General features: G+C 45.9%; 1 protein-coding gene across 9 annotated transcripts in view; it reads left to right on the forward strand.

The window, feature by feature from the left end:
- The window catches only part of LOC146334098 (zinc finger and BTB domain-containing protein 7A-like), a 94,063-nt gene that overhangs the window by 59,109 nt on the left and 16,272 nt on the right, over positions 1-18,682 (forward strand). For 6 of the 9 annotated variants that reach the window (XM_084824962.1, XM_084824967.1, XM_084824966.1 and 3 more), the window contains 2 exons: positions 78-1,285; positions 7,381-11,758. In XM_084824962.1, the coding sequence (XP_084681088.1) occupies positions 93-1,285; positions 7,381-7,837 (1,650 nt within the window). In that variant the 5' untranslated portion in view covers positions 78-92 and the 3' untranslated portion in view covers positions 7,838-11,758. Of the gene's footprint in view, positions 1-77; positions 1,286-7,380; positions 11,759-13,462; positions 15,451-18,682 lie in introns of those variants that run through there. The other 3 variants (XR_014786401.1, XR_014786400.1, XM_084824963.1) reach the window with 2 other exon arrangements.

An 18,682-nucleotide genomic window follows, 5' to 3' on the forward strand; every position in this document is an offset into this window, starting at 1 on the left:
TGTGGCAAGTGGGGTGTGGAAAGGACCCCCGCCTATCAGCTGACCTCTTGTGTGTGTGTGTGTGTGTCTCTCCGCAGCCCTCTGGTGTCAGCATGGAGGGTGGTGTGGACGGCCCGATCGGCATCCCCTTTCCCGACCACAGCAGCGACATCTTGAGCAGCCTGAACGAGCAGCGGAACCACGGCCTGCTCTGCGACGTGGTCATCCTGGTGGACGGGCAGGAGTTCCCCACCCACCGCTCCGTCTTGGCGGCCTGCAGCCAGTACTTCAAGAAGCTGTTCACCTCAGGGCTGGTGGTCGACCAGCAGAACGTGTATGAGATAGACTTTGTGAGCGCAGAGGCCCTGGCGGCTCTCCTGGAGTTTGCGTACACCGCCACTCTCACGGTCAGCACTTCGAACGTTGGCGAGATCCTCAAAGCCGCCACGCTGCTAGAGATCGAGGCGGTGAGGGACGTTTGCACGGATCTCCTGGACCGGAAGATTCTGGCCAAAAACGACCAGATGGACACAGTAGATCAAATTGATCAAAGGAACCATCTCCGAGCAAAAGAGTACCTGGAGTTCTTCCAGAGCAACCCCATCAACGGCCAGCCGGGCGCCATTCCGTGGACCAACCAAGACTTGAGGGATTTCCAGAGGCTCAACTTCCGTGGCCGGGAAGAAGAGGGGGAAGCCGAGTGCAACAGCATGGACTTCTACTCCTCGCAGGCTGCCCTCAGCGACAGACCAAAGGCAAACGATGTCGACGTTGACAGCAACCACGCCATGTGGCTGGACCGGGAGGAAGACGAGGCGGCCCAGGGACCCTTGTTCCCGCCTTCCCAGAACGGACAATTTGGTGGGCGCCACCTGCCGATGGCGGCGGGAGAGGACGAGGCGTCAGCTCAACTGGACCAGCAGGAGGCCGGGGACTCCCCTGCCTTCGTCCCCGGGGGAGGGGAGGGCGAGGAGGCGGACACCCGTGAAGTGGACGGCCTGGCCGCCAGTGCCCTCCTGCAGCAGATGATCAACTCCGTGGGGTGCCAGCAGCTGGCTGACGAGGACTGCAACGACCACGACGGGGTAATGGATTATTACTTGAAATATTTTAGCACTTCCCAAGAGGGTGGCGACTATCCTTCCTGGTCCCAGAAGGGGGAGAAGAAGATCCGCGCGAAAGCATTCCAGAAGTGCCCCATCTGCGAGAAGGTCATCCAAGGGGCGGGCAAACTCCCACGCCACATCCGAACCCACACGGGTGAGAAGCCCTACGAATGTAACATTTGCAAAGTTCGGTTTACGAGGTAAGCGGGGGGGCAGTGGAGACCGGGGAGGGGGGAGTCATGTGTGGGATTGGTGCGATTGTGTACAGCTGTTGGGAGGTGGGGGAGCACAGTGTCAGGAGCGCCCTAGCTACCTCTTGCAGTCCCCTCCAATAGCCAACTCAGGACACAGACGATGAGGATTCTTTCTGAGGCTTTATTCCTTTATGACTCTTTCAGATGCTAGTCACTAGCGACTAAGCAAGGAACAGCACTGGGGTAGATAGCAGAGTAGCCTAAGTTCCAGGTAAGGCAGTTGGTCCCCGTTTGAAGGGGAACCATGGGAGGACTCTGAACTTATGGGCTAGGGAGAGATCCTCCCTCTTTCCCCTGGGTCCTCGGGACACAACCGTGGTTTGAGCGCCAAACGAGCGGAGCGCCTCCTTTCGGCGCCCTCCATCTGTCACCGCTCCCTGCGTCTGCGCCGAGCGTCCGACAGCAAGCCCCCCTCCAGCACTCTCTCGCTGCCAGGGTCACTATCCCAGGAATGCTGGCAGGAGGAATCTCTGCCAGCTGCTGTGCCTGTGAGAGATGAGCTGGCCCCTCTCCCATGGATTGTTGTTCCTCCTCAGAATCAGAACTGCTCTGGGGTTCTATTGGCTCAGTTTCCACCCTGACACATAGGATGTGAGACTTAGAATTTCAGCTTCCTAAGAAACCCACTGTTATGGGTTTTTTTTAAAAAAAGAATTGCAGAATGATTTGTGTAAAACTTAACAAAGTGTATGCACCCAGTTGGATTAGAGGTGTGGATATCCATTCTTCTAGGACAACCTTCGCCAAACTGGTCCCCTCCAGACATTTGGGACTGCAACTGTCACAATCCCTGACCATTGTCCATGCTGGCTGGGGCTTATGGGAGTTGTAGTCCAAAACATCTGGAGAGTGCCAAGTTGCCTATCTCTGGTCTGTGCTGATGGGCTGTGGCTTTCCAGGATTTCAGACAGGGTTTTTCCCAGCCTGACCTGAAGATGCCAAAGACTGAACCTGGGACCTTTTTCATGCAAAGCAGGGGCTCTACCACTGAGGTACAGACCTTCCCTTGACATAGCCTGGATCATGGCCAAGAGCCCATCCTAATGGAATGCTGGTCGCTCTGTTTATTCTTGGTCGCATCATCTGGAGCTTTGCAACCCCAGCTTGTGAGGAAGCCAAAAAGGATTCCCCACCCCCTACCCCAACCAGCCATCTCCTACTCTTGTCTCTGCAGCCACAAATGTTAAAATCCCCAACTTGTAAGTATAAATCGCTATCACTCCCAATTTGTCTTCCTTTTTTTTTTTAATATAAGCCTTCTGGGCTTTTCAAGGAGCCTCAATTCCCTGTATTTAACCAAAGTATCTAACCAAAGCAATGTGGACCATAGCAGAATGTATTTATTTCTAGGGATTTTGTATATTTTAGTCCTCTACACTTTCAAGAATGAAGGTATGTTCAGCCATTCCCAGTCTAGCAGTTGTAGGGACCAGGTGTAGCATTATCCCTGATTTCTCTGACCTGGTGCCCTCTGGATATTTTGGACTACACCTCTCATCATCCCTCACCACTGGCCATGCTGGCTGGGCCCTATGGGACTTGTAGTTAGGGATGCTGGTGTCCTGCTATGCCTGAATCTGACTCAGTGTTAGGGTAAATTACAGGGCAATCCAAATGGCAAGGCAAGAAAGCAGGCAAATGGTCAAGCATGAAGGTTTTGGTCTGGTCTGGGATCAGGCTGAGCAGGTCAAGATACAAGCAAAGGTCAAAGCACAGCTAAGCAGTCCAGTACAATACACAGTCCAGAAGCAGAGTCAAGCAGGAGTCCAAGGGTCACTAGCACAGAGATTTGATCACAAGGCAAGGTCAGGGATACACAGCACTGGAGCTAGTAGAACTATGTTGTTCCAACACTGGCTAGATTAAACCTGAAGGCTTATATAGCCAGAGCTTCCTGAGCCCCACCCAGGTCTCAGCTGCAGTGTGTTACAGGCCCTCTGGCAAAAGTCCTGCTCAGGAGGAGGGCCTTGCTCCCAAGGAGTCCTTTCTTCTTGAGGAGTCCTCCTTTGTGTAAATTCAGTCCTCAGAACCTGCACCAAATGGGTCTGAAGCACCCAAGTGGCTAACCAAGCTAATCCCAACAGGTGAACATCACCACAGAACATCACTACAGATGAGATTGTAAATTGAAACCATATTTATGGCTTTATTGCAGGAAATTCAGGAAAAATACAAAATAAAGACAATGGCTTGGTGGTTATATGAGCGTTAGAAACTTTCCAGTCACAGGGAACGAGAATGGAACAAAAACAGCAGATAAATCAAAAGGATTGCAATTGCCAAAGCTGGTACTATGAACTTGGCCAATAAGATAACGGCTTGAGCTTCTAACATTGTTATGGCTCCTCTTTCCAACTCACTCCTGTTTACTACTTGCAGTTGGAAGCTAAACGAAAACAATTCAACCTATGTGTTAACCCTCCTGTTACCTCCTCCTGCTTCTTACTTGAATACAAAAACTTATGCTGAAGCATTACTAAGTTCCTCTAGGTATAGGAAGAATAGAGGAAGGAGCTGAAGTGCACAGAAAACTCAAGACTTGGGAATAATTCCATTTGCCACCTCTGAAGATGGGATTCCAAATCCCCTCCTCAGATATAACCTCCAAGTCCCAAACTCAGAAATCACTCTTAAGTCCCAAAGTCTAAGAGTCTAAAGAGGTCCATAGTTACCTAAATCCATGGGTCTGGTGGCACAGCAGAAAGAGGGAAGTGGAGCAGCAGCAGGAACAAAAAGCACCCCCTCCCCCTGGAGCTCCCATTCCCTGGGCTTTTATACCCCTGCTCTGGTCAAAGGTAGAGCCTAAGGAGCAACGAGACAATCAGCCTCCAATAGCAAATGGGGTGCACATGGTTAGAGCATTTGCTCACCAATCAGAAACGAGGTGTCCCATCTATCTCCCATAAATCCATTTGTCTGGGGAACGTGTCTGACACCATTACAAATGGGCTACTTTGAAATGTCCCAACATATGACCCAAAGTCTACCATCTGGGCATGCCATCTTGACTGACACATTTCTCTTTGGTGTATCTTCTTTGACATCTGAGCTAGTGGTGAATGACCAGGAGAAAAATCTTGGGATTGTGGTGGACAGGTCAGTGAAGATGTCAACCCAGTGTGCAACCGCTGTAAAAAAGGCAAACTCAATTTTAGGCATAAGTAGGAAAGGAGTTCAGAATAAAACTGCCAATATCGTACTGCCCCTATAGAAATCTATGGTGTGGCCACACTTGGAATACTGTGTCCAGTTCTGGTCACCCCACCTAAAAAAAGGTATTGCAGAGCTGGAAAAAATGCAGAAAAAGGCAACTAAAATGATCAGGGGGCTTGAGCATCTCCCCTATGAGAGAAGGTTACAACAGCTGGGATTGTTTAGCATGGAAAAAAGGAGGGTGAGGGGAGACATGAGAGAGGTCTACAAAATTATGCATGGTGTGGAGAATGCGGATAGGGAGACATTTTTCTCCCTCTCTCAAAATACTAGAACCCAGGGTCATCCCATGAAGCTGATTGGTGGGAGATTCAGGACAGATAAAAAGAAGGACTCCTTCACACAACATTTTTCTCAATAACCAAGTTGTCAGTGTGTGGCGGAAGCTCATTAAAGAGGGGGCATGGTGGAGTTCCCTAGGGAGGGAGTTCCCTAAGGAGGGAGTTCCACAGAGTGGGGGCCACCACAGAGAAGACCCTCTCCCTCATCCTCACCAGCCTAGCTGTCCTGGCTGATGGGACAGAGAGAATGCCATCCGAGGCTGGATGTCAGGGTGGACACTAAGCCCATAGAATCCCAGAGTAGTTCTTATTCTGAGGAAGAGCAGCCGCTCCTGGGAGAGGAGCACGCTCATCCTTCCCAGGGCCAACAGCTGGCAGGGATTCCTCCCACTGGCATTCCTAGCATAGATAGCAGTCCTGGGAGTGAGAGAGTGTGGGAAGCAGACTTGCTGGATGCGTGACACCAACGCAGGGAGCGGCGCCAAATGGAGGGCGCGGAAAGGAGGCGTAGTGCCCAGTTGGCGCGCAAACAACGGTTGCGCCCAGAGGATCCAAGGGAAAAGCGGAGGGACTCTCCCTAGCCCATAAGTTCAGGGTCTGCCAGTGATTCTCCTTCAAACGGGGACCAACTGTTCCAACTTGGGGCATAGGTACTCTGCTGCTCATATCTAGTTGCTAACAGTAGAGTTGTTAAGTTGCAAAAGAGGAATAAAGCTTTGAAAGGAATCCCTTTGTCTGTGTCTGGACTTGGCTATTGGATTAGACTGAGAGAGGCCTCCAAGGAGCCCTTGACAGCGATCTTGTTGAGCGGCCTCTCTGGTGTTGCTGGAGGCGCTCCTTGAGATAGGCTGGGCTGGAACTGCATAGGGTTTTAAAGGTCAAAACCAACACCTTGAATTTGGCCCGGAAAACAACTGGTAGCCAGTGCAACTCCTTCAGCACCGGAGTGATGTGATCACACCGGCAGCTGCCTTTAATCAGGTGAGCCGCCGCATTCTGCACCAGCTGCAGCTTCTGAACTGTCTTCAAGGGTAACGCCACATAGAGCGCATTGCAGTAGTCTAAACGAGAGGAGACCAGGGCATGTACTACCAATGGGAACAGACTGTCGGGAAGGCAGGGGCGCAGCCACCATATCAGATGGAGTTGGTACAGTGCTGTCCGGCTCACGGCTGACACCTGAGCCTCCGTGGACAGCTGGGAGTCCAAAATGACCCCCAGGCTGCGGACCTGGGCTTCCAAGGGTAGCCGTACCCCGTTCAGCACCAGGTCGACCTCCCCCAACCTCCTCTTGTCTCCCACCAAAAGTACCTCAGTCTTGTCAGGGTTCAGCTTCAGCTTATTCCTCCCCATCCAGCCACTCACCATCTCCAGACATTTGGACAGGGATTCTACGGCCAACCTTGGTGAAGATTTGAATGAGAGGTAGAGCTGCGTGTAATCCACATATTGATGACACCGCACCACAAACCTCCTGATGATAGCCCCCAGCGGCTTTACGTAGATGTTGAATAGCATTGGGGAGAGGATGGAACCCTGTGGCACCCCAGATGTGAGTGGCCACGGGTCCCAAGTTCCTAGGATATGCTTCCCCAACCTGGTTCCCTCCAGATGTACTGGATCATGACTCACTCTTCTCTGAATCATCCTCCAACACATCTGGAGGGAACCATATTGGGGAAGGTTGCTCTATTCCATCTCCCTCCCCCTTTCCAATTTTCTTTTTCCAGCTGCCACTCAGCATTCTGTGTCTACTGAGCATGCTCAGTCCCCCCCCCCCCCAGGTTTTTTAAAATTCCTTTTGTGGTTCTACAACCTCCCAAGCATGCTGATATCCCCAATCCCTCTTGGTATTTTTTATAGTGGCCTTGTTTTGCTTATCATCCTGTTGACACTCACCACCTCAGTCCGGTAGTTAGAAGGAGTGATGGTGCTTAAGAGGGGGAGGTACATAGACAGCCAAGCAGACAAGGCAAAACCTGCCCTGGAATCATTTTATTTATTTATGTTTCTACTCCACCCATTAACCGAAGTTCTGTAAACTTCTGTAAACCACCCAGACAGCTTCGGCTATGGGGTGATACAGAAATGTAATAAATAAAGTTCTCTGGGCAGTTTTACAAGACAAAGCTGAAAACCATCAAGTACAATCAGGTAGTAAAACATAATGTAAAACCATGCATTTAAAACAGAATAAAACCAAAGTAGTAACCAAGATAGAAGCCAGCAGCAGTGAAAAGGTCTAAAAACGCACCATTTTTGAAAGCCAAGGGCTAAAAAGGACGGGGAAATCAAAAGGGGCTTCTCCAGATGCTGAAAAGACCACAATGTAGGCACCAGGCAAGCCTCTCTGTGGAGGACTTTTCACAACTGAGATGCCACCACTGAAAAGGCCCTCTGCTTAGTAGCCCCCTGCCTTGCCTCATTTGGCGAGGGCACCTGGAGAAAGGTTTCTTCATAGCCAGGCCAGGATGAGAACCAGTGGGCTACCTAGGTGGGTGGAGTGATGCCCTGTTGATCTCATTTTTGCCTTCCTTCCTCCTGCAGGCAGGACAAGCTGAAGGTTCACATGAGGAAACATACCGGCGAGAAGCCCTACCTGTGTCAGCAGTGCGGGGCGGCGTTCGCCCACAACTACGACCTGAAGAACCACATGCGCGTTCACACAGGCCTCCGCCCCTATCAGTGCGAAAGCTGCTTCAAGACTTTCGTCCGATCTGACCACTTGCACCGGCACCTTAAAAAAGATGGCTGCAATGGAATTCCTTCCAGGCGGGGGCGCAAGCCCCGGGTTAGAGAGGTGGCCATAGTGCCCAGTCTAGCTGCTCAGCCCAAAGGCGGAAGACTTGCAGGCGGTGAGGAGGCGCAAGAAACGACTAAGGCTGCTGCACTGCAGGACGGCCTAGAACAGCACTTTGAAGATAGCTCTAATGCCAAAGCGGCGTCAGGAAGTTTGAATGTAGCAGGGGGTTCGTCTGGGGGTACAATGCAAGAACTCTCCTAAACCAAAAAAAAAGTGTCACAAAATCTAGTTACAACTTTCCTCCCATTTCTTTTGAAATATGGTTTCCTCACCCTTTTTTGGAGAAAATAATTAGCCTTATAGGTCTATAATATATATCTGTTTGTGATCTTCCCTGAAATAGCCAGTTTATCATATCCTCTTGTAGACACGGATTAATTTTCAGGTTCCCCATAACCTTGAAATGAGAGTAGAAAGTGAGCAAAGTTGGTGCAGGGCGGGGTGGGGGAAGATGCTGATAAAATATGAAATGAAGCTTCGAGATGTTTAGTTTGCTAAAAGTTTATATATACACACACACACACACATACAAACATATACACACACACACACACACATATATACACATACACACACACACGTATATATTGGAGATTTCATCTATTTTAGCAAAGTGGTCTGTTCCAAAGGGACAAAACCAGGGTGGTTAGTGTGCTGGCTGGCTTAAGAAATCAAGGGAGTTTGGGGAAAGATATTCATTCTTTCCTTCCTTCCTTCCACCTCCATATCCCATCTCTAGCCTGAAGTATTCATTTCATTTTCTGAGAAAGTCTATGGGGAAGTTTGTCCCCTTCCTTGATTTTAAATTAAATACTTTTTCCTAAGGCTGCTGGGAGAGAATTTCCAGACTGTTTTTAAAAATGCGCCTCACCCTGGCTGATCAGAAGGACTTTGGGGGTCCCTAGGCAGCCCATTAGCCACCCATTCTTCAAATTATTTGGGTCATGGACTTGCCCTATGAGTCACAGAAGAGTGGGTTTGACGTGGGTCCCTTGCCACTGTCAAAACCATGGGGTTGGGGGAGGATGTATCCCATCCCCATAAATCAGGAATGCCCTCCATATGTTTTGGACTACAACTCCCATAAGTCCCAGCCAGCATGGCCAATGGTTGGGGGCTATGGGGGTTGTAGTCCAAAACATATGGAGGGCACATTTTTGCCTACCCTTGCTGTAAATCAAATCAAATAATACTAAATTGGAAGAAGGGCATGCCTGTCTTAGAAGCTTAAGGCAGTTCCTTCAAAACTAGCATCCCCTTTTGGGTGGAGGCCTCTGTCCTCTCTCCTGTGGACAGAGGATTTCAAATTGTTCATCTAGTTCCTGTTCTGAGGTAGTTGTGGGGTGGCGGTGGGGGCTATACAATGAAACCAAATACGGATAAGTGTTAAGTTGCCGTACAAGACTGTTAGGGTTAACCCTTTTCTCATGGCTTTCCTTAAAGATGATGATTTGGCCCCAACGGAGACTCGTTGAAGGGGTGTCCAGTTCCATGAATAGGCCTCTTTTAACAGGCAGTTGTTCTGGAAAGGGTGCACTTTTCCAGTGCTCCCCCTGGCTACCCCATATGAGGGCAGAAAAGTTTCGGACTAAGCTAAATCATCTAAATCTTTAGATTATTTAGCTTTTCCGGCCCCCTGGGAAACCAACGGTAGATACTCCAGTAACTTTTGGAATTGGCCCAGGTCATCCAAGCACTCAATGTGGCTTTGGAGAGATTCATTTCGGCTAGGCTCCAGGACACCAGCTACCATCTCCACCACCCACAGCCCGTTTGGGTGCGGCAAAATCCATGCTTGTAAACATAATCTCGAGAAAAGGAAAAAAATTTAGGGTGGGCTTTTTGGGTTGGGGCATGTGACGCCTTTGAAATGTCTAGGTGCAGGATTTGACCTTCATGAGCACCTGAGGCTGGGGGATTTGTGCTTCACCTCAGAGGGGTGCCTGTGGGAGTTTTATCATCCATGGAAGGGTAAAATGTATGCGGGGGGATATTCTGAGAAAACGGGAAAACGGGCAGCCGTGGGATTTACTTGGTGGTGGGGCAACGGAGGTATTCTTTGAACTCAAAATGGCCTCTGCATTCACAACCTCTCTCTCTTCTGTGGTGAAGTATGGTTCCCTCTTCTCTCCCTCCCCCCATCCCACAAGAACCCGATGTCCCCTTTTGGTGGTAAGTATACACGGGGTCTGCCCACGTTTGAAAGATGTTGAACTCCTAGCATAAAATAAGCGAATCCTAGCTTGACCCACCAAAGTAAAAGTTCGGGCATTGCTTGAAAAGGTTTTTTCAAGTAACGCACCACGTTCTTGAGGCTTTGATGGAGCCTGACCTGTGTTAAAGGGTGTTGATTTGGACCATGGCAAGGTGGTCCAAATTGTCTTCTGTGGAGAACCAGTGAACCCCCCCCCCCCCCCGCTGCCCCTATATAGTCTAGATAAAACAGCAGCTATATCAAGTTTATCAGAAGGGCACAACACCCTCCTAAGCTAAAAAACCAAGGACACCTTTTAACCATTTCCGAATTTTATAAATGCACAGTTTAAAAATGGTGAAAAGAGAGAGATTTAGTTTTTAGTTTTGCTTTTTGCAAGCAATTTTTAGACTTTCTAAAATTTAAATATTAAAAAAGGTGAACTGTTTGGCCAAATGTAATTGAACAGGGAGTGTGTGTGTGTGTGTGTGTGTGTGTCAAGTGTGAAGGGAGAGAAAATAACAGGGTTGGGTGGGAAGAGATGGATGTTTTATTTAATACAGAAAAAAGCAATAAAAACCAGAAAAAAAATAAGATTATAAACAAAGAAGTCTTAGCACTTTGAAATGGAACGGGTACTTTGAAATCACTTTATCGTAATTTAAAAGAATATATATATATATATATATATATATATAAAAAGAAAGAAATGAATATGTTTACACATTGAAACCATCTTCTGCAGAAATAAATTTATTGTTTATTGTTTTTATTAAAATAATTCCTAAAATTGAATTTATTTTTGTAAGAGAAAAAACAAACCTGTGTGTGTGTGTGTGTGTGTATACACACACACACACACACACACATTTTGAGAGAGAAAACTTAAATGGAATCCACCATTTTGGTTTGTGGATTGATACGGAAACAAAAATAAAATAAAATGGGAGGATTGGTGGTAATTAGATTCTGTGACACATCAAAATTTAGAAAGAAAAAAAACCCTTGGAAGTGATTTGCACTTCGAAAAACATAAAATACAAAAGAAAGAAAGCTTGAATTTTTAAGCAGGAATTGTGGGGTTATTTTGTGTGTGGTTTATTCCCCCCCCCTTTTTTTTGTTCTTTGTTGTTGTTTTTCCATGTCTTATATAGCCAGTGTTGGCCTCTGTGTTTTCTAATTGGTTTCCCCATCATCCAGCCACAACTTCAGTCCTGGGACCACCTTCATTTTAGGGTAGACTTCAACCACTTGGTTTTCTGTCACCTCCTGCGCAAGATTTTTCCCCCTGTCAACTGTACGTTGAGCAAGACTATTGCCCGGGGTACACTCCACTTGCATTGGCTTCCCTTCCAACTGCTTTGACCCTGGGCGATGGAGAAAGCCACCTCCGCAGCGTGGTAGAAAGACCATGGTGTGAATCCACTCTTCCACCCCAAACTCAAAATTGAAAACAAATGAAATTTTAAGAATTGCTTGGATCCAATTTCATTTTCAGGTGCCTTCCGGTGCTGGTTCCATTTACCATTTTAAGCTGATGTATGATCCTTTCCAACTCTGATTGCGTGTCCCTTCAACTCTTCCAACTATTGTCCTTCATGGCTAACACACACACACACACACACACCCCCCTCCAAATTTTTATTTATTATTATTTTGACAGCCAGAAACAACAAGTTGTCATGACGTTTCCCCATGGGCAGGAGGGAACTTGGGGCAAAGATCCCCATAATAAAATTTAAAGATTATTTATTTATTATTTTGAGAGCCAGAAACAAAAAGTCACCCTGACAAAAAGTCACCCTATGGGCAGGAGGGAGCTTGGGGTCAAAGATCCCTTACCTGCAGCAAACATTTTTAAGGATGTGCATCTAGCAAACACACACACTTGTAATCCCAATGGCTAAAAAAAAAAAAAATAATAAATTTGGTTGACAAAATATCTCATCTCCCCTGCCCCAGATTGTCCCTTTTTAATGTTTCTACTTTCTTCACAAGCATAGCCCATTCAAAAAAAGTTGAAGGTGGTCCCGGGCACTTAAATAAATGTGGAACACCCCATGCCCCATTTCTCTTCCACAGAGATCCTCAGCTTAGCACTGACTTAAAACAATTGCATATGCAAAAACTGGTGTGGATGTTGCAAGTAGTTACATGAGATTCTTTATTGTAATCAAAAGTTGTGGTATCTCTTCCAGTTTGTTTTACAACTCCATCTCCACCACTGTTCATGTTTTGTGTATATTTCCCTCCCTCCCTCTCCGTTTCCCCCACTCCAAAACCATCTAACAACCCTTTAAAAAGAAAACAAGAATTCGCTTCCACCCATTCCACTTCCCAATCGGGACAAGTGCAAAATATTATTGTTTTTTTATGTTTTGTTCTTCAAAGTCAGGGGTCTGTCTTATTACAGTTGTGTGAGTGAGAGCAAGCCTGAACACCATAAGCCTGGTAAGAACTAGCAGCCAACTTGCCCTAACCCATCTCTGCTCTCTTTTGGTTTCTCTGGCCCATAGCTACAAAATCTGGCTTGTCCTTTGGCCTGGAAGTGGTCCTCTTTTGCCGAGAAATAGTGAAAGACCAGGAGGACTCTCTGTGTGTGTGGGGGGGGGGGGGGAGGATGAACCAGTTTTAGGGCTTGCTGGCTTATTTTGTTGAGGTTCCCCATGGAGTGGAGGAAGTCTTTGTCCCGTGTCCATTTGCTAACCCTTGGGCGCACTGTGACTGTTGCCCAGGTAGAGACTGCCTTCAATCCATCCCATCCCAAACATCAAGTCTGATGAATAGAGCCCTATCTGGCCTCAAGCATGCATGTTCGTTTTCCTCTCCCTCCCCATCTCCCATCTTCAAGCATTTCTGTGTGTTGTTTCAATCCCTGCATAGCTCGCTGGCTTATCTGGGGTAGCAGTGTGCCCATATCCACCCTACCGATTTTTAAGCTGGTTTCGAAACTATCCCTGCTCCCCGGGGAATCCTGAGAAATGCAGATAGTTCTGTCAGGGGAAAGGCGAAAGGGGACCTCATAAGAGCAAACCCTTGGCACCCTTAATGAAGTACGACTCCCAAGATCCTTCGGGGAAGCCATAACTGGTATAAAACCAACCTACGTTCTAGGATAAATCTGCCCTCACCACTCCCCTCCCACCCCTGTTTCTGATCAGACATAATGCACCTTTTTCGTAATTATTCCCCCTCGTAATTATTCCCTCTCCCCGCTGCCTGGTCAAAGGGTAAGGGTGAAAGGGATGGGTGGAGTCCAATGTATTAATACTTGGAGTGGGCCTAAGCTCTGAACATCTGTGTGTGGGCAACACTTTAACACAAGCCTTTGATGCGTTTGCACTAAAACGAGAGAGAGAGAGAGAGAAAATTGTGTATCTTCTCCATGTAGAGAGGCCCTCGCCTCAGTATACATTCTGCCTTAACCTTCTTAATTCCCCTTTGTACAAGTGATGACAAAAAAAGAAAGAAGATGATCTCTTTGCATGCAGGTTCCCTTTCTCAAATCACATACTGTATATAAGGTGTTTGATTCTATTTTTAAGTATTATTTATTTTATAAAAGAAAGTAACAATATGCAGGTTGTGATAAAGTGTTGCCAAAGAAACTGTTGATTTTTACCACATTTCAGGAAGAAGAGGAAAATCGCTTCTCAATGAGATTGTCGACAACAATGAAAAATACAGACACAAACATGTTGCCCTTACTGACTTTAAAAAACAATGACAACAGCGAAGTTTGATCCAAAAACTAATCAGCTATGTAATTTCAGTCAAGAGGTTGAAGCTGGACTTGTCAGGGTATGTGTGTCTTCTATGTCAGTTTTGAGGAGGGTGGAGGGTTGCTCTTTCTGCTCTTGTTAACAACGTAGACTTCTAATAATAAGTTTTGGAAAACATTGGTGGGTTTGAGATACATCCATTGGCTACTGGGTTGGGAGAGATGAATGGATTCCATTGGGGAAATAAACGGAGCGTTCCACAAAAAGACCATTTGCCTTATGTGCTTGGAAGGTTTTGATCTAAGAAGAGAAAGGGCTTTGCAACTCTAGTTGGGAAGCAGCAGCAGGACGGCAGAGTTGAGGTGCCATTTCCCCATTGCCTAACTGAGCCCCTGACCTAGAAGGACACACAAACTCTGTTGTTGCCTTTGATCCTGTGACAAAGGTCCATGGCCAGCAACCCTTCTGTTTGTACCTTTTCCCTGTAAGCTGCTCCCTTTGGCAATCTTTCCATTGGCACTGGCTGCCTTCCAAGACCATGCCATTTTGTGTGAATGTAAACTTGGCGAGGTTGTGAAAAGGGCTTCATGGTCAGGGAGGCAGCTATCTTGTAAACGGGCATGGGTGGAAGGTGGGCGGTTTGACACCCAAGTTAGTGAAGTTGGAAGTTGCATGTTTTTGAGTGTGTTCTGCTAGAAACTTTTATTCAACTCCCTACTCTCTTTGCATGGCTCTCTGGGTTAGGATGTTGGGCCTGCTGGTTGGCTGTTCTTGGCAGGCCCTCCATCCCAAGGTTGCCAGTCTTTGCAGCTGAGGGATGTATCTGTCAGGGGACAGACAAAGGCACCGTCTTGCATCTCAGAGTGAAGCATGGGCAGGAGCTTTCTGATGTGAAATTGGAGTGTGTTCTAACATTTCCTTCATCTTTGGCTTGTAAAGTTTCCCCCCACCCACACCGATATGCAGTTTTTATGACTTGGGCCCACCCCATTTCTGCTATTCCGTTCCACCCCAAATTCTGTATGCTCTGAGACCTTTGGATTCTCTTGAATTATAAGCAACCTGGTTCCTTAAGCAGTCCCTCTCTCTGGAACAGCCAACAGTGGTGGGAATTTTTGAGAACTTCTCATTCCACTGGAGAAGACGAGAGAGGAGTCAGCCTAACTCTGGGGCCCAGAGCAAATTCTCAAACAGTGTTGGATGGTTGGCCAATACCTTTGTCCACTGCTTGGCCGCAATCTTGTGCTTTAGAAGTGAGGCCTTGATTTGACTCTGCTTTCATCAGTACCGCTTTACCACCCAACCCCACAAAAAGCCTTAAGCATAAAAAGAGGATATCGCATCTTCAGATTATTAAGGACTTTCCTTCTTTACACTAACACTGACCCATTGGATTGTGGAGATTCTGTTGCACTTTTTTTTAATAGAAAAAGAAGAAAAGCTTTTGAGGATGTGTACTGGATACTGTTTGCATGGGTGAAGGACAAGGAAGCCTTCCTATACTAAAAGGGGCTTCCTTTTTTCTTTTTCTTTTTTCTTTTTTTAAGCTCCCCTTTGGAACTGGTTCTCTTCATTCTCTTTGCTCTCTACCCAAGATGCTTCACAGCAGTTGTAGGAAGCAGCTCTCTGGGCTTACTGAGCCAACTGGGGCAAAATCCAAGGAAGGTTTTTCTCCACTGTAGGGTTTTTCCCTGCTCCTAGCTTAAATTTGGTGAGCTCTCATCCTTTCTGCCATATGATTTGTTGAGGTCATCCAGGTAGGCACAACACAATTCTTCAGCATGCGCAAAATTCTGTCCTATAACGAGTAATGCAATCCATTGTTTCAAACTGTTGACTTCTGTCTAATTCTTCAATTCTCCAAATCAAGCAGTCTAGCTCTGCTATTTAAAATGAAACTATATACTATTTATATTTTAAGCATATGCCGAAAGTTTTATTTAAGTTGAGAGGTACACTTATAATGTTGTTGTTTAGGGGGAGGGATGTTTTGTTTTTTGTTTTGTTCATATATATATATGAATGAATGCTCATATGTATATATGAGCATTCTGTTGTCCTCATGAAATTCGTTCCTTGGGTTTTAAAGTATCCCCTTTGTCCTATGGAGAATGTTAATGCAATGCTTTACTGAAGCTTTGTTTTCTTATATGGTATATGAAAATATAGATGTACAAAGAGAGAGTTTAAAGTTTATTCTGGGAGCAGGTCTTACAAACTCTCTTGTCCCCTCTACTAGAAACCATTTTTTTTTCCAAGACAAGGAAGTTAAAGGAGAAATTATGTCAGATGGGGCACTTTTCTTACATCTTATTATTACTGTTATTGTTATCTATAAAGAGAATAATCTATCCAGAGCACTCTAAACATTCTTTAAAAAAAACAAACAACTTAAATGACTAATGTACTGTTGCGTGTGGCAAGCAAAAGCACAGAAAAGACATTCCATAGAATTGTATGTTTGATAATTCTTAGGGATTTTTTAAAAAAGAAGTAGTAGTTTGGGAGATGAGTACAGAATATATAAAAATAAATATATAATATAAAGTGCAGTTTTGTGGGGAGGGGCTTAAAATTATATATACAGATACATATATATATATATAATTAGAATGATGCAACTGCTGTTTCATTCTTATATAGAAGACCCACTTTTTAAAAGTACCTTGATCGTCCTAATGTTAATAGCATCTTTTGTTGTTGTTGTTGTTTTTAAATTTAAACCTCCAAAACGTTTGATATTCTGAACTAAGGGGGTGAACCCCAATAGCAGAGCGTGCCCAAAATGATGTTTGAATGTTTTTCTTTGGACAGCGGAACTCCTCACAACAGTTGCTTTTGAAAGGCCATGGCAATATGTCGTGTGGCATGCGGGGGGTGGGAGCATTGCTGTTCAAGAAATGGAACTCTGAAGTTCCCTTGGAGGTGTGCAGCCAGTTGTGTAACCTTCTGTGGATCTGGGCCAAAGCAAGTAGACATGGCTAACTAGCTCCCTTTGTGTAGGTCAACTTTAGGCTCTGATCCTATTCACACTTCCTCAGAAATAAGGCTGACTAGGTTCAGCGGAAATTCCTTCTGCAGAAATGTGTTTTGGGTGATACCCAAGCAACCCGATTTTAAAACAAACCAGTGTAGCCATTCACACAATAGATTCTTTCCAGATGCCAAAATTGTATTTTGGGATACCAGCGCCAGGGGGAGTCAATGCACAAATGTTATCCAGAATTGGATCTGTGTGCCTTGGAGTTTGTTTTTGGCACATTGATATAACTGCAGATGAGATCGGCATAATCCTAACAAAAACATAACATGTGAATTGGCTTTTAGAAATAAAGGTTTAAAACAGGACATGACTGGGCACTTTTCTAAATAATGTGTTTGAAGACTGGCCGTGCCCATCATTTTGAAAAAGGAGCAGGATTGGAATCACAGGAGGGGGCTAACTCTTTCTCCCTGGCCTCTTTTTCCTGACAAAAATTGTGCCCTCCTCAAAGCCATTTGCCCCCATCTTAAAAAATTACGTATTACTTTTAAAAATATTTAAAATGGCATATTTCTTTTTCAAATGTTTAAAAATTACATTGGTCTTATAAATTGGAGCACTGGGGGAATGTGGAATTCTTTCCCTGCAGTTGCTTTTTGAAAAGAAAGACATAACCAGTCTCTAGCACTCTTATTTTAAAAATACTTTTAAAGCTACATCTAGTTTGACCCTACAGCTCACTGGTTTCCTCGTTTTATTGTATTAATTTAAAAACAAACACATGGTATGTGGATTTGGTGGGGCAGCCTGTTGGACATGCCACATCCTGGCTCATAAGATTCTTCGTGGACCTCGGGAGAGACAGTGGCTGGGTTCACATGACACACTAACCCATACTCAGTGGCTGAGTGTGGGTTGTTGTTGAACCATGGGTTATCATGTAGTCTGAACACAGGGTGTTTACCACAGGGTGGCTTGTTAATCACCCTGAACAACCCAACAACAAACCATGGGTTCTGAAGGTGGCTTGTTCAAGAAAAATAAGCCACACTGCATGGTTAACAAGCCATCCTGCAGAAAATGCCCTGCATTCAAACAACAGAGAGCCAGTGTGGTGTAGTGGCTAGACTGCTGGACTGAGAGTCAGGAGATCCAGGTTCAAATCCCCGCTCGGCCATGGAAGCTCGCTGGGTGACTTTGGGCCAGTCACAGACTCTCAGCCCAACCTACCTCACAGGGTTTTGTTGTGAGGATAAAATGGAGGAGGATGATTATGTATGCCACCTTGAGTTCCTGGGAGGAAAAAAGGCGGGATATAAATGTAATAAATAAATAAACACAACCCACACGCAACCATTAAGTGTGGGTTAGTGTGTTGTGTGAACCCAGTCTATCTGGATGCATGCCAGGTCAAAGTCCACTTGTGACTCTGTGCCATGTGAACAATACCTTGAGCTTCTGGTTGACTGTAGCGATAATGAAGCAGGGGGGCACTTGAATCTGCTATTGAGGGTCCACTCTCTAACACAGTGAGGACTGCAGTCCTGTTCACCCTGTAAGCCCCATCCAACTCGGCGGTTGTACATCAAACAGGTTGTTCATCCTGTGTGTTCAACTCTCCCGTTAGTGTTACGACTTTTGCTCAACAATGTCCATTGGACCCCAAGAAGTGATATCTCCATATATGTTTCTCTTTTGGGGGGGATCTATCCAAACAACAGATCACCAGTAATCTTGACCTATATAATATTGATGTATGGGTTTGAGAGAACAGGGTAAGAATGCTCCCTAGTTGCATCCACACAACTCATGTTCGTATGGTAGTCTTCCATGGGTGGGATTCAGAAATTACTTCCATTTTCTTCCCTTCCTTATTTACTTATTAGATTTATTAGCTGCCCATCTGGCTGGCTACCCAGCCACTCTAGGCGGCGTACAATATAAATAACAACACAAAATACAACAAATTTACATGATCAACTAAACAAAACAACATTGCTCTAAAAAACCCTAACCCACCCCAAATGCCCGCCTGAACAGCCAGGTTTTCAAAGCCTGGCAGAAGCTCATCAAAGAGGGGCATGGCAGAGGTCACTAGGGAAGGAATTCCACAGAGTGGGAGCCACCACAAAAAAGGCCCTCTCCCT

Source organism: Heloderma suspectum, chromosome W (assembly GCF_057233095.1).
Source record: "Heloderma suspectum isolate Gila_16-S chromosome W, 16-S_ref, whole genome shotgun sequence".
In the NCBI taxonomy this organism is placed as follows: domain Eukaryota; kingdom Metazoa; phylum Chordata; class Lepidosauria; order Squamata; family Helodermatidae; genus Heloderma; species Heloderma suspectum.